The sequence below is a fragment of the Zophobas morio genome, unplaced genomic scaffold (genome assembly GCF_036711695.1).
Source record: "Zophobas morio isolate AGI-343-1 ecotype UQ-CSIRO unplaced genomic scaffold, CSIRO_AGI_Zmor_V1 ptg000016l, whole genome shotgun sequence".
In the NCBI taxonomy this organism is placed as follows: Eukaryota; Metazoa; Arthropoda; class Insecta; order Coleoptera; family Tenebrionidae; genus Zophobas; species Zophobas morio.
The window spans coordinates 3,106,265-3,122,904 of NW_026972121.1; the positions used below are offsets into that span (position 1 = coordinate 3,106,265).

Sequence of the window (16,640 nt, forward strand, 5' to 3'; positions counted from 1 at the left end):
ACCGATATATTTTTTTAAAATGTGCAATTTTTAAAGAAGGGGTTTTCATTGGAATTGAAAATAAGATCAGGTAAATTAATAGCTATTTAACGAACAAGTTTGTTAATAAAGGTGATTAATAATCAATCGAGATATTTTAACGCGCGAGGAACGAGTTTTTATATTTTTTCTTTTTCTCAATTTGAAATTTTTCGTTTTTGGATTTTTTTAATTTTTCGATCTTTGAATGTTAGTTTTTGGACTTTACGAATATTTTTCGATTTAATTCGTTCTTTGATTCATTAATTTTTTCTCGATTTATAGTTTTTCAATGTTTCTATTTTTCGTTTCTTCAGTTCTACAATTTTGTCAAATAAATGTTATATAAATTAAAAAAAAGTAACAGTGTACCTATGGTCTATGAATCCGTGTTGAATTTTTATCTTCGACATCGAAATTTTTGTGGAAAAATAAAACAAAATTGAATTACAAGTTTTCGATTTCTTGATTTCTCGATTTTTAGTTTACTTACTTTTTCGATATTTCAATTTTACAATTTTTGCAATTTAAAAAAAATTTTCATTTTTACATTTCTCAATTTCTCTATTAATCAATTCTTTGATTTTTCGATTTTTCCTCTTTCCAATTTATCGATTTTTCAGTTTTTCGATTTCTCAAGTTTTCGTTGTTGCAATTTTGGGATTTTTCAATACATATCTTCAATTTTTTAATTTAAAATTTTTCACTTTTTTGATATATCGATTTCTCGATCTTTCGATTTTTAAAATTTCTGATTTTTCGAATTTTGTATATTTTGATTTATCGTTTTTTTTTAAGTTTAAATATGTATTTCAGTTTAAAATTTTCCGGTTTTTCGATTTCTCCATTTCACGGATCTTTTGATGTCTCAATTTTTTAATTTCGATTTCTCGGCTTTTCCATTTTTCAATTTTTTATTTCTTCAAGTTTTTAGATTTTTAAAATTCTCCATTTTTCGATTTTATGTTTTGTTATGCTTCGATCTCCCGATTTTAACCTTTTCAACGTGTATTGCAATTTTTCGATTTTAGAATTTTCGATTTCTTACATCTCGATTTTTCGTTTTTTCGATTTTAAAATGTTTTTACTTTTCGTTCTTTTTTTCAAGTTTTCGATTTCTCAATTTTTCAACATTTCAATTTTGAGAATGTCTATATTTTTCAGTTTTTTGATATTTTCATTTTTCAACTTTTTAAATTTTGATTTTTCGACTTACCGGAAATCGATTTTTGGGTTTTTCAATTTTTCGACTTTTCAGTTATGAGATTTTTCAATTTGTCGATTTTTTAGTTTTTCATTTCTTCAGTTTTTCGGTTTTTCAAGTTTTCGAATTTTTAAATTTAAAATTTTTAAATTTTTCGATTTTATTTTTTTTACGTTCCGATTTCCCGATTTTAATTTTTTTTATGCTTTTCAATCTTTGGTTTTTCTAAATTTTCATTTTTCCATTTCTCAATTTCTCGATTTTTCGACTTTTTGATTTTGTGTTTTTTTTAATGTTAAATTTTTTGTTATTGTAATTTTTCTATTTATAAAATTTTAGATATTTAGATTTTTCGACATCTTGAATTCTCGATCTTTTTTCAGTTTGAATTCCTCGGTTTGTCGATTTTCCAAAATTTCGATTTTTCAATCTGTCGACTTTTCAGTTTTGAAAATTTTTGATTTCTCGATTTTTCAGTTTTGATTTTCCAACTTTTAGATGTTTCAAATTTTAGAGTTTGCAAATTTCACGAGTTTTCAGTTTTTAATTTCGTCAATTTTTCGATTTGCAATTTTTCGTGTGGATTTTTAATTTTCTTTATTTTTTCAATTTTCCGGTTTCAATTTTCCGTCTTTTTAATTTTTCATTTGCAGTTTTTCTAGTTTTCATTTTAATTATGTAACACTCCTAATGATTATAATTTTTAAAGTTGTTCACTTTTTCAGTTTTCGTTTTTGGAATTTTTCAATTTTTCGGTGTTTGAATGTCACAGTTTTTGGACTTTACAATTTTCAAGATTCTATAATTTTTCGATTTTACAACTTTTGGATTTTCCAATTTTTCAATTCGAATGATTTTTCTTCTTTCCCATTCTATTCATTCATTTTTTTTAGATTTGTAAGTTTCTCTTTTTTTAGTTTTTCATTGTTTCAATTTTTCATTTTTTCGAGTTTTTAACTTTTCGAATAAACAAAATCGAAAAATTATAAAATAGAAAAATTGTAAAACTGAAAAAGTAGAAAATGAAAGCTTCGAAATATAAAAAAATTGGAAATCAAGAACTTAAAAAATCAAAGATTGAAAATGTAAAAAATTGAATAAACAAAAAATTATAAAATCCAAAGAAACATTGAAAAAATAAAGGTAATGGAAAAATGAAAAATTGTGATATAAAATCAAGAAAATGAAAATTACAAAATCGGGAAAATGAAAATATCGAAAATCTGAAAAATATAGAAATTGAAAAATTCCCAAAATTGAGATAGCGAAAACTTAAAAATCGAAAAATCGAAAAATTTTTAAAATTGGAAAATTGAGATATGAGAAATCGAAAATTCCAAAAATGGAAAAATTGAAACACATTAAAAAATTAAAATCGGGAAATCGAAACATAAAGATTATAAAAGGGAAAAATGAAAAATTTTAAAAATCGAAAATTTAAAATTTATACTAGAAAAATCGAAAATTTTGAAAATCGAAAAATCAAGAAATCGAAATCCAAAAACTTGAGACTTCAAAAGATCGAGAAATCGAAATAGGCCGAAATCGGAAAATTCAAAATTGAAATATTTACTTAAAAAAAGATAAACGGAAAAATCGAAAAACTCAAAAAAATCGATATGAGAAAAAGAAAATTCCAAAAATTGAAAAATTGAAATACAGATTAAAAAATTTAAAAAGTCGAAGTTAAAAAATCGTAAAAACAAATTCCATTCGATTTTTCGTTTTATCGATTTTGCAATTTTTTGTTTTTTCAATTTTTTCCAATTTTTTAATTTTCCGATTTTTCAATTTTTAGAATTTTCTACTTTCTGAATAAACAAATGGAAAAGTTATAAAATAGAAAAATTGTAAAATTGAAAACTCAAAATGAAAAAACGCAAAAGTATAAAATGAAAGCTTCGAGAAATCGAAAAACTTGAGAATATGAAGAAACGGAAAATTCAAAAATCGAAAGATTAAAAATTGAGAAACTTAAAGATCGAAAAATTGCGGTCGAAAACACGAAAATTATTGTAAAATCTAAATATTGAAAATTGGAAAATCGAGGCATTGAATAAACGAAAAATTGTGATATCAAATTCAGAAAATGAAAATTAAAAAATCGGGAAAATGGTATAAAAAAAAAAATGAAGAACTTGAAAGAACATCATTACGCCGAATATGTTCATTGTGCTACACATAACCTCAATTTAGTCCTTAATGATTCTGTTAAGAATGTACCAGGAATTTCCGCATTTTATGATTTAATAAATGCTATATACGTCTATTTCAGTGAGAGTTTACCGAGATGGCAACAACTTAACATTGAGATGAAAGAAAATGATAAGTGTGTTATAAAAAAAACTTTAAAAAAGGTATGCCCCACCAGATGGTCATCGAGATTTAATTCTCTAATTGCCATTAGATATAATCTCTCAACAGTTATGAGCTGAAATTATTTTAACATCAAAAAGGAAAAGTGAAATAGATGAAGCTGTAGCTCTTCGTAAAAAAATGGATTCATTTGAATTTGTTGCTCTATTAGTATTTCAATGCAAAATTTTAGAAAATGTTAATTTGGTCTCAAAAACTTTACAGAGTTCAAATATTACTTTAGATGAGGCTTGTAAATGGATGGAACATCTAAAAGACAAATTTCAAAGTATACGTGACAATTTTGAACAAATAATGGAGGAATCAAGGAAATGTGCTGATACCTGGAAAATTAACAATTCTTTTTCAAATAAACGTATAAAAAAAGTGAAACTGTTTCATGACGAATTATGTGAAGATACCGTTTTCAAAGATCCCACTGAAAAATTTAAAACAACCGTTTTCTATCCTGCTCTTGATATTTTAAACATTCAAATTAAAGATAGGTTTGAAAGCATGAAAAACGTCACAAACTATTTTTCTTTTCTGGAACCACAGGAAATGTTGAATAGTACAGGTGAAAAATTTGTGGAGGCAGCATCAAAGTTGGCAAATAAATACGAAGAAGATATTTCTAGTGCAATCTGTGGGCAAATAGTTAGTTTTAAAAACAATGTTGTTGGTGAAATTATTCAGCAAAAAATAACTAAAATTACAGATATTGCCAAGTTTCTGTTTATGGACAATAATTTCTTAACGGCAGAAAGATCTTTTTCTAAATTAAAATTAATTAAATCGTATTTGCGAAGCACGATGAGTCAAACACGATTAACCAACTTAGCTGTGTTGAGCATTGAGTGTGATCGATCCCAAAAATTAGATTAGATTAGAGATTATGTGTATAAATTATTATTATTTGTAAATCTGTGTTATTCGGCGCCACTACTGGTAAATCAGTAATTTCATATTAATTTTATATTACCTACTTTTTAACTTTGGTGTATGGGGGCGCTTACTATAAACTGCGGGGGGGGGGGGGGCAGTGGAAGTTAGCTACGCCACTGAATAAATGATTCTATATATGTAATAAAGATTAACATGCATATTCTAAAAAAATAATGAGGTTACGTATCATGTGTGGGTGTTAACTATAAAGAACATCATAATTTTCTAACAAACCTGTTCAATTTCTACTGAATGTCTATGATTTCTACTGTACATCCAACATTTATAACTAAGCTTTCGTTATTTTTACAGGACAATAGTTTTATTTACTGAACAAAATGAATAATATACATAACTTCCATGATAAAAACATATCGTTAAAATTAGTTACTGTAACAAAAAATATGTTATATGACATTTATATTTTCCACTGAACAATTGTATAATATATCGGTAAAGGTAACTTGTCGAAAAAATATTATACTGAGCAGAATATTTTTACCGTTTTTTTTTTTAACACCACCTCTTGCACCCTTTTTCCTCTGCACTAATACTCATTCTAGACAAAACCACATGCAAAATTTCGAATGAGGTGACTCTGAATGAAATGACCAAAAAGCATCTACTAGTGCCACATTATTCGCGCTCTCTGTCACCAAACAGAAAAATAATAATAACAACCAACTTTATGTATGACGAAATGTAGATGAAACTGATGAGTGTGATTAAACCGATGAATAAAATAAAAGGGGATTCACCCGAGGAAAAGAGCATCCATCCTGTGCCCCTCTCTTGTCGAATAGCCCCCTAACACAGAAATTTCTCAATCGACTTGGTTTTATGTCACAAGCGTTAAAAGTAACTGCATTTTACACAAATCTCGACATTAACATAAGCGGTACACTTACAAACGACCACCAAAGCGACATTTTTAGACAGAACACTACACGTGACCAGCGCTAGCGACACACCGTGACGAATCAATTAACTAAAAAGTGACAAACACTTACTGTGGTGGCCTGCGGCGCCAACGTGTGCTTGCTCATCACTATCGTGGTGGTTTTCAGCTCGGAGTTCGTCCCTCCGGGCGATTTGGGCGCCACCGAGTTTTCAGCCGGACTGTTCGCCAAAGTCTCCACCGCCCTGACAACGTCTAGGACTTTATCGGCCGGAGTTGTCGCTTTAGCTTCCACCAAATTCAAGTCGTCGTCGGAATTATCGGGGAGTTTGAGGCGCTTTTCAGCTTCCTCTTTCTCGAACTGGACGAGCTCCGACTTCATATTCTGCTCCTATTACAAAAAAAAAATAATAATAATAATCATGGTTATAGTCCACGAAAATGGAGCAGCACCTGTTGGATATCCTCGTCAGGAACATCCAAAGAACTGACGCTTTGTGACCGGCTGCTGACCGATCCGCCTCTGGTCAGTCGGCCCTCGGCGATGGCCTTGTCCACGTCGGCGCGGTCGTAGCCCTTGCACACCACCAAGTGGATGACGTCTCCGCAGGCCCTTAGCGTGTTCACGGCCTCTTGGTGGGTAGCGCCCAGCAGCGACTTTCCGTTGACTTCTAGTAGTCGCATTCCGGCGCGGAGGCGGCCGTCGCGGCGCGCCGCCCCCACAGAGTTTATTTTCGAGACGAAGACGCCTTCGTCGGATTTGTCCAACGGGTTGCCGCGCTGCCCTTGCAAACCGCCCTTTATGTGCATACCTAGTTTCTCGTTTTCACCCTTTTCAATCACTAGTTCCTAGATGAGAAAAATTGATTAGAGGGTGGTCATGAAGAGGGGGTTTCTGTGGAATTAAGACTCACCTTGGTGTCTACGTATGAAATCATAAGTTGCTTGAAATGAAATAGGGCGTTATGTACTATGGGTTAGTGATTTTTTTTTAATTGAAATGAAAGAAAATGGGCCGTAACTGAACAGTATATAAGGGCCACTATTATCGCGTGAGTTCAAGTTCGTTCAATAAGCCACAATTTGACTTGTTTGAAGGGCGAAAAAAATTCTACCGAAACTATTTCAGACCAATTATTTTACCAATACTAAAAAAAAAAAGACACAAAAGGATTTGAAGTAAAAAATGGTCTAGTGAGCCATGATACTATTTTTAAAAATACTAATATTAACACTGGAGTTTTTTGACAGTTACTTGATCGTAAACTGATTAACAGAAATAAGGTACGCGCTGGTGTCGCCAACATATTTTTTTTTTTATATTAAATTTCAAAGACTACTAGATGACTTTTTTCTCATTTGGTTAATCCCACCTTAATAGGTGAAACAAATAAACTAACATACCCGGTATATTTTATTTTTTAAAGCACTAAATATGTATAATAAAAAACTGAAAACATAAAAATTAAATATTTACCATACTTAAAAAAAACAAAGGAAACATCTGAAAAAAAAGTTGATGTCATTTTCGAAAAAACCGAAGGCGCTATAATACTAACAGTGGATTCATTTTCTACACAATTTGTGTTAATTAATCATTCTAAATTTTAAACTTCTATTTTCAAATAACTAACAAAACACCTGCGATCGAAAAAAAAGTGGTCTAGTGAGCCATGATATTGTTGTTTAAAATACTGATATTAACATTGGAATCTTTTGACACTCTATTTTGACAGTTATTTATCTATACATGTCAAACTGATTAACAGAAATAAGGAATGCGGTGATGTCGCCAACATATTTTTTTTTAACATTAAATTTCATAGACTGCTAGATGACTTTTTCTCATATGGTTTTAAAGTGGAACAACTAAATTGACACATCCGGTATATAATACGTATTAAAACCCTAAATACAATGAAACTGAAAAAATCTAAAAATTTAACATATATCATACTTAAAAAAAAAAGAAAACAAAAACATTTTGTCTGAAAAAAAAAAATTGATGTCATTTCCTAAAAACCCAAAGACGATATAATACTAACAGTGGATTCATTTTCTACACAATTTGTGTTAATTAATCATTCTAAATTTTAAACTTCTATGTTTTCAAATAACTAACAAAACACCTGCGATCGAAAAAAAAAGGGGTCTAGGGAGCCATGATATTTTTTTAAATACTGATATTAACATTGGAGTTTTTTGACACTTTATTTTGACAGTTATTTGTCTATAAATATCAAACTGATTAACAGAAATAAGGAATGCGGGGGTGTCGCCAACGTAATTTTTTTAACATTAAATTTCACAGACTGCTAGATGAGTTTTTTCTCATATAGTTTTAAAGTGGAACAAATAAATTTTGACTATTATTTGACTGTAAATGTCAAATTGATTAACAAGAACAGAGAACGCTTTGATGTTGCCAACATTATTTTTTAACATTAAATTTCAAAGACTTCTAGATGACTTTTTTCTCATATGGTGTTAAAGTGGGACAAATAAACTGACACACCCGGTATATTATACTTTTTATAGAACTAAATACAATGAAACTGAAAAAAATCTAAAAATTTAACATATATCATATTAAAAAAAAAAAAAAACATTTTGTCTGAAAAAAAAATTGATGTCATTTCCGAAAAAACCAAAGACGATATAATACGAATAGTAGATTCATTTTCTACACAATTTGTACCAATTAACCATTCTAAATTTTAAACTCATATCTTTTCAATCAACAAAAAAATTGGTCTAGTGAACCATGGTATTGTTTTTTAAAATACTGATATTGACATTGGAGTTTTTGACACTTCGTTTTGGCAATTATTTGACTGTAAATGTCAAATTGATTAACAAGAACAAGGAACGCTTTGATGTCGCCAACATTATTTTTTTTTTTTAACATTAAATTTCAAAGACTTCTAGATGACTTTTTCTCATGGTACTAAAGTGGAACAAATAAACTGACACACCCGGTATATTATACTTTTTATAGCACTAAATAGAACGAAACTGAAAAAATCTAGAAATTTAATATTTATCATAGTTAAAAAAAAAACAAAACAAACATTTTGTCTGAAAAAAAATTGTCATTTCCGAAAAACCCAAACACGATATAATACGAATAGTAGATTCATTTTATATACAATTTGTGCCAATTAACCATTCTAAATTTTAAACTTAAATGTTTTCAATCAACAAAAAAATTTCGATAAAAAAAGTGGTCTAGTGAGCCATGGTATTATTTTTTAAAATACTGAAATTAACATTCGAAATTTTGTGACACTTTATTTTGACAGTTATTTGACTGTAAATGTCAAATTGATTAACAAGAACAAGGAACACTTTGATGTTGCAAACATAATTTTTTTTTAACATTAAATTTCAGACTTCTAAGATGACTTTTTTCTCATATGGTATTAAAGCGTGACAAGTAAACGGACACCTCAGTATATTTTATTTTTTAAAGCACTAAATCGAATGAAACTGAATAAATATTAAAAGACAATATTTACCATACTTAAAAAACAAAAATTTTGCCTAAAAAAAATGTTGATGTCATTTCCAAAAAAACTAAAGGCGATATAATACTAATAGATTCATTTTCTACACAATTTGTGTTAATTAATCATTCTAAATTTTAAACTTCTATGTTTTCAAATAACTGATAAAACACCTGCGATCGAAAAAAATGTGATCTAGTGAGCCATGATATTTTTTAAAATACTGATATTAACATTGGAGTTTTTTGACACTTTATTTTGACAAGTATTTGACTGTCAAACTGATTAACAGAAATAAGGAACGCGTTGGTGTTGCAAATATTATTTTTTAACATTAAATTTCAAAGATTGCTATTTTTTTTCTCGTATAGTATTAAAGCGGATCAATTAAACTGACACACCCGGTATATTTTACTTTTTAAAGCACTAAATCGAATGAGACCAATTAAGCATTTTAAATTTGTTTTCAAAGAACTGAGAAACCGTGCAATCGAAAAAAGTGGTCTGGTTATCCCTGATATTTATTTTGAAACTTGGCACTGGATTTATTTGACACTTTATTTTGACAGTTATTTGCCTGTAAACGTCAAACTGATTAACACGAACAAGCAACGCGTTGGTTGCCAACATGATCATTTTAAAAACAAATTTCACGCCCTACTAGAATCACACTTCCGCCAACCCAGCCCGTTACATCTCGGCGCAACTCCGCCCCGCCATTATTCGAATCCATGTTATTAGCGCATTCTATACTGTTTCAGTTACGGAGGAAAACAATGGATAGAATGTGTCTACACACCCATCGGAACAAATGAGTGTCGCAAAAATTCGATACAAACCTGATATCCCTCCGGTAATGGGTCGTGGCGTACTGTAAGCGTGATTTTTTCGCCCGGTCTGAGCAACTCCATAACGGCTTCTTGGTGTGTTGCTTGCGTGACGTCAGTCCCATTAACTTTCAATATTCTATCGCCCACCCGAAGTTTACCGCAACTCGCTGCAGTCCCACCGGGTACCATCTAAAAATACCCCGACGTGTAAACAGACCAGAACAAAAGAAAAACTTACGTGAGATATGAAAATTCCCGGCTCTTTTACACCGAACGGAATACTGGAATGATCGGTGCCGCCGATGATACTGAAGCCCAGCGAGCCCTGGGCTTTGCTCAGAGTGACGTCCTGGAAGGAAGAGGGTCGTTAGTGAGATTGTCGCTGCGATTTACGCAAGTGCTACTTAAGTATACTAAAAGTGCTTAAACTAAAAGATCGATAGCGGGAAACGTATGAAGAAAGCTGGAGATGGGGAAGGAAAGGGGCTGTTACCTGCATCCGGACCATCTACAAGATTTGTGCCCATGTTTATTTAAACGCGGCTAAGCTACTCTAGCTAAGTTCAATCCCTTAACGCTCTTAACGGTGACGTCAGACGCATCAAAAAATAATTCAGGTTTTGTTCGTTTCGATATAATTTGGCAACAATGAAGTTACGGTCGTGATTGTTAAAAATATTATTTCCTCTCCAAATAGTACAGATACGATAATTAAAAATAAAATGCGAAGCCTGGTTGTTAAAAATGGCCGTTAAAGGATTACCTTCGAAGTGATATGTGACGAGTACACGAAGCAGAACTATGTCAATACAAAACTACAATCATTATGGAAGAATGCAAGTACTATGTTTATCAAATTGATGATGGCCGGGTTAGTAATAGCAACGTTCGAGTTCACAAAGAGGACAGAAATTTAGTAGTTTGTTAGTACTCTGTTTAGAAGTTAAAATGGGGTTTATGTCGAATGTTAGAGAATAGAAGGCTCAGTTTACACTTGCACAGTTGCACACAGCTGCCAAAAACTGACAAAAAAAGTACGTGCAATTAAAGAAATTTTATGACTCTACCTTTCCGGGTGATCGTACAGATGAACAAAAAATTAAAACAAAATGGAAATTTAATCACCATGTATGTTAAAACTGTTAAATTTTTTGCACGTTTGTCAAGGTAAGGTAACCAAAAAAAAATGCCTAAAATTTCAGACCTCCATCTTTAAATATGGCGGACTTGAGAATTTTACTTTACTACCAAAAACTGCCAACTAAATAAAGTTTGCATCTATTATTTTTCTGCTTGTTTAATAAAGAATCCAAGCCTATAAAAATATTTAACGTATCACTCTGTATATTCGAATAATCAACATATGTTTCTAAGTATTTTAATGCGTAATGTATAGCAAAGTTTTTTGTTTTTGTTGGAATCAAATTTAAAAAAACGGGTTCAAACGAGAATAATCCAATTGAATAATGCCATCAGTTTAATATTAATTCGACTTCAATTGAAATCGTGGTTCATTCTGATTCTCAAAAATATTTTGCGGTTTGTACTACTCGATTCCTTGAGTTTTATAGTCGCAACGAATAATTTTTTGATCGCTTAAATCAGAGGTTTGAGTTTGAGAGACCGATGTAGCGGACGATGTCATTTTTCTATTGTTAACATAAATTAAAAATTTCAAAAAAAATCAGGAAGGTCCGTGTCTCAATTATGAACCCGGATTCGTGTTCACGATGTTCGAATAAATAAAGAGACCAATTTTCAGAGAGCTGAGAGCCTCATTAACCGAGATAGTTTGAAATGATCAAATGCAAATTTTTCGCAAAAAATGAAACTCTTTTGATTTGTCTGAAATTGAGTTTATAGTTGAATTTTGTAATGGAGAATTCATTCCAGCCATTAGTTTAATAATAATTCGACTCCAATGGAAATCGTGGTTCATTCTAAAATTTAAAAAAATATTTTTCGAGTTTACAGGTTCATCATTTCAAAAACGTTCAAGATCCAGACTTGCGGTTTGTACCACAGGATTTCTTGGGGTTCTTTAGTCGGAATGGATGATTATTTGATAGCGTAAATCAGCGGTTCGAGTTTGAGAGACCGATGAAGCGGACGATGTCATTTTTCTATAGTTAACATAATTTTAAAAAATTAAAAAAAAAAATAGGAAGCTCCGTGTCTCAATTATGAACCCGGATTCGTGTTCACGATGTCCGAATTAATAAAGAAGCCAACTTTCAGAGAGCTGAGAGTCTAATTAACCGAGGTAGTTTGAAATGATCAAATGCAAAATTTTTGCAAAAAAAATTAAACTCTTCCATTGGCCCTGAAATTGAGTTTCTAGTTGAATTTTCTGGTGCAGAATTCATCCAGCCACCGGTTTAATAATAATGCGACTTCAATTAAAATCGTGGTTCATCTTAGAATTTCAAAAAATATTTTTCGAGTTTACGGGTTCATCATTTCAAAAACGTTCAAGATCCAAACTTGTGGTTTGTACCATTCGATTCCTTAGAGTTTTTTAGTCGCAACGAATAATTTTTTGATCGCTTAAATCAGCGGTTTGAGCTTGAGAAACCGATGAAGCGGACGATGTCATTTTTCTATAGTTCACATAATTTAAAAATATCAAAAAAAAAATCAGGAAGCTCCGTGTCTCAATTAAGAACCCGGATTCGTGTTCACGATGTTCGAATTAATAAAGAGACCAATTTTCTGAGACCTAAGAACCTAATTAACCGGAATAATTTGAAATGATCAAATGCAAATTTTTCGCAAAAAATGAAACTTTTTGGATCTTTTTGAAATTGAGTTGATGGTTGAATTTTGCAATGGAGAATTCATTCCCGCCATCAGTTTAATAATAATTCGACTTTAATGGAAATCGTGGTTCATTCTAAAATTTTAAAAAATATTTTTCGAGTTTACGGGTTCATCATTTCGAAAAGGTTCAAGATCCAGAGTTGCGGTTTGTACCACTGAATTTCTTGGGGTTCATTAGTCGGAATGGATGATTATTTGATAGCGTAGATCAGGGGTTGGATCTTGAGAGACCGATGAAGCGGACGATGTCATTTTTCTATACGTGACAATTTAAAAATTCAAAAAAAAAAATCAGGAAGCTCCGTTGGTCAATTATGAACCCGGATTCGTGTTCACGATGTTCAAATTAGTAAAGAGATAAATTTTCAGAAAACTGATAGTTTAATTAACCGAGATAGTTTGAAATGATCAAATGCAAAATTTTTCCAAAAAAATTTAAATTCTTCCGTTGGGCCTGAAATTGAGTTCCTAGTTGAATTTTCCGGTGCAGAATTCATCCAGCCACCAGTTTAATAATAATTCGACTTCAATTAAAATCGTGGTTCATTTTAGAATTTTAAAAAATATTTTTCGACTTTACGGCTTCATCATTTCAAAAGCGTTCAAGATCCGAACTTATGGTTTGTACCACTCGATTCCCTAGAGTTTTTAGTCGCAACGAATAATTTTTTGATCGCTTAAATCAGCGGTTTGAGCTTGAGAGACCGATGAAGCGGACGATGACATTTATCTATAGTTAACATAATTTAAAAAAATTAAAAAAAAAAAAAAATCAGGAAACTCCGTGTCTCAATTATGAGCCCGGATTCGTGTTCACGACGTTCGAATTAGTAAAGAGGTCAATTTTTAGAGAGCTGAGAGCCTAATTAACCAAGATAATTTGAAATGATCAAATGCAAAATTTTTGCAAACAAATAAAACTCTTCCGTTGGGCCTGAAATTGAGTTTCTAGTTGAATTTTCCGGTGCAGAATTCATCCAGCCACCAGTTTAACAATAATTCGACTTCAATTAAAATCGTGGTTCATTTTAGAATTTCAAAAAATATTTTTCGAGTTTACGGGTTCATCATTTCAAAACCGTTCAAGATCCAAACTTGTGGTTTGTACCACTCGATTCCTTAGAGTTTTTTAGTCGCAACGAATAATTTTTTGATCGCTTAAATCAGCGGTTTGAGCTTGAGAGACCGATGAAGCGGACGATGTCATTTTTCTATAGTTAACATAATTTAAAAAAATAAAAAAAAATCAAGAGGCTCCGTGTCTCAATTATAGACCCGGATTCGTGTTCACGATGTTCGAATTAATAAAGGGACCAATTGTCAGAGAGCTGAGAGCCTAATTAACCGAGATAATTTGAAATGATCAAATGCAAAGTTTTCGCAAAAAAATGAAACTCTTCCGTTGGGCCTGAAATTCAGTTTCTAATTCAATTTTCCGGTGCAGAATTCATCCAGCCACCAATTTAATAATAATTCGACTTCGATTAAAATCGTGGTTCATTTTAGAATTTCAAAAAATATTTTGCGAGTTTACGGGTTCATCATTTCAAAAGCGTTCAAGATCCAAACATGTGGTTTGTACCACTCGCTTCCTTATAGTTTTTTTTTAGCAACGAATAATTTTTTGATCGCTTAAATCAGCGGTTTGAGCTTGAGAGACCGATGAAGCGGACGATGTCATTTTTCTATAGTTTACATAATTTAAAAAAATCAAGAAAAATAAGGAAGCTCCGTGTCTGAATCATGAACCCGGATTCGTGTTCACGATGTTCGAATTACTAAAGAGACCAATTTTCAGAGAGCTGAGAGCCTAATTAACCGAGATAATTGAAATGATCAAATGCAAATTTTTCTTAAAAAATGAAACTCTTTTTATTTGTCTGAAATTGAGTTTATAGTTGAATTTTGCAATGGAGAATTCATTCCCGCCATCAGTTTAATCATAATTCGACTTCAATGTAAATCGTGGTTCATTCTAAAATTAAAAAAAATATTTTTCGAGTTTACGGGTTCATCATTTCAAAAACGTTCAAGATCCAGACTTGCGGTTTGTACCACTGGATTTCTTGGGGTTCTTTAGTCGGAATGGATGATTATTTGATAGCGCAAATTAGCGGTTCGAGCTTGAGAGACCGATGAAGCGGACGATGTCATTTTTCTATACGTGACACAATTTAAAAAATTAAAAAAAAGTAGGAAGCTCCGTTGGGTCAATTTGAACCCAGATTCGTGTTCACGATGTTCGAATTAGTATAGAGACCAATTTTCAGAGAACAGATACTCTGATTAACCGAGATAGTTTGAAATGATCAAATGCAAAATTTTTGCAAAAAAAGAAATTCTTCCGTTGGTTCTGAAATTGAGTTTCTAGTTGAATTTTCCGGTGCAGAATTCATCCAGCCACCAATTTAATAATAATTCGACTTCGATTAAAATCGTGGTTCATTTTAGAATTTCAAAAAATATTTTGCGAGTTTACGGGTTCATCATTTCAAAAGCGTTCAAGATCCAAACATGTGGTTTGTACCACTCCATTCCTTATAGTTTTTTAGTAGCAACGAATAATTTTTTGATCGCTTAAATCAGCGGTTTGAGCTTGAGAGACCGATGAAGCGGACCATGTCATGTTTCTATAGTTAACATGATTTAAAAAAATTTAAAAAAAAAAAATCAGGAAGCTCCGTGTCTCAATTATGAACCCAGATTCGTGTTCATAATGTTTGAATTAATAAAGAGACCAATTTTCAGAGAGCTGAGAGCCTAATTAACCGAGATAGTTTGAAATGATCAAATGCAAATTTTTCGCAAAAAATTAAACTCTTTTGATCTGTCTGAAATTGAGATTATAGTTGAATTTTGCAATGGAGAATTCATTCCCGCCATCAGTTTAATAATAATTCGACTCCAAAGGAAATCGTGGTTCATTCTAAAATTTTTAAAAATGTGTTTCGAGTTTACGGGTTCATTATTTCAAAAACGTTCAGGATCCAGACTTGTGGTTTATACCACTGGATTTCTTGGGGTTCTTTAGTCGGAATGGATGATTATTTGATAGCGTGAATCAGGGGCTCGAGCTTGAGAGACCGATGAAGCGGACGATGTCATTTTTCTATAGTTAACATAATTTAAAAAATAAAAAAAAAAAATCAGGAAGCTCCGTTGGTCAATTTGAACCCGGATTGGTGTTCACGATGTTCGAATTAATAAAGAGACCAATTTTCAGAGAGCTGAGAGCCTAATTAACCGAGATAATTTGAAATGATCAAATGCAAAATTTTTGCAAAAAAATGAAACTCTTGCGTTGGGCCTGAAATTGAGTTTCTAGTTGAATGTTTCGGTGCAGAATTCATCCAGCCAGCAGTTTAATAATAATTCGACTTCAATTAAAATCGTGGTTCATTTTAGAATTTCAAAAAATATCTTTCGTGTTTACGGATTCATCATTTCAAAAGCGTTCAAGATCCAAACTTGTGGTTTGTACCACTCGATTCCTTAGAGTTTTTTAGTCGCAACGAATAATTTTTTTATCGCTTAAATCAGCGGTTTGAGCTTGAGAGACCGATGAAGCGGACGTTGTCAGTTTTCTAGTTAACATAATTAAAAAAAAAAAAAAAAATCAGGAAGCTCCGTGTCTCAATTATGAACCCGGATTCGTGTTCACGATGTTCGAATTAATAGAGACCAATTTTCAGAGAGCTGAGAGCCTAATTAACCGAGATCATTTGAAATGATCAAATGCAAAATTTTTGCAAAAAAAATGAAACTCTTTTGATTTGTCTGAAATTGAGTTTATAGTTGAATTTTGCAACGGAGAATTTATTCCAGTCATTAGTTTTATAATAATTCGACTCCAATGGAAATCGTGGCTCATTCTAAAAGTTTAAGAAATAGTTTTCGAGTTTACGGGTTCATCATTTCAAAAACGTTCAAGATCCGGACTTGCGGTTTGTACCCCTGGATTTCTTGGGGTTGTTTAGTCGGAATGGATCGTTATTTGATAGCGTAAATCAGCTGTTCGAGCTTGAGAGACCGATGAACCGGACGATGTAATTTTTCTATACGTT

At 31.6% G+C, this 16,640-nt stretch overlaps 1 protein-coding gene across 9 annotated transcripts in view; it reads right to left on the minus strand.

Annotated features, from left to right (window-relative positions):
- Positions 1–16,640, minus strand: part of LOC135129552 (protein lap4-like) — an 89,497-nt gene that overhangs the window by 14,898 nt on the left and 57,959 nt on the right. For all 9 annotated transcript variants that reach the window (XM_064056723.1, XM_064056724.1, XM_064056721.1 and 6 more), the window contains 4 exons: positions 9,995–10,105; positions 9,766–9,945; positions 5,874–6,269; positions 5,533–5,811 (listed from right to left, as the gene is read on the minus strand). In XM_064056723.1, the coding sequence (XP_063912793.1) occupies positions 5,533–5,811; positions 5,874–6,269; positions 9,766–9,945; positions 9,995–10,105 (966 nt within the window). The remainder of the gene's footprint in view (positions 1–5,532; positions 5,812–5,873; positions 6,270–9,765; positions 9,946–9,994; positions 10,106–16,640) is intronic.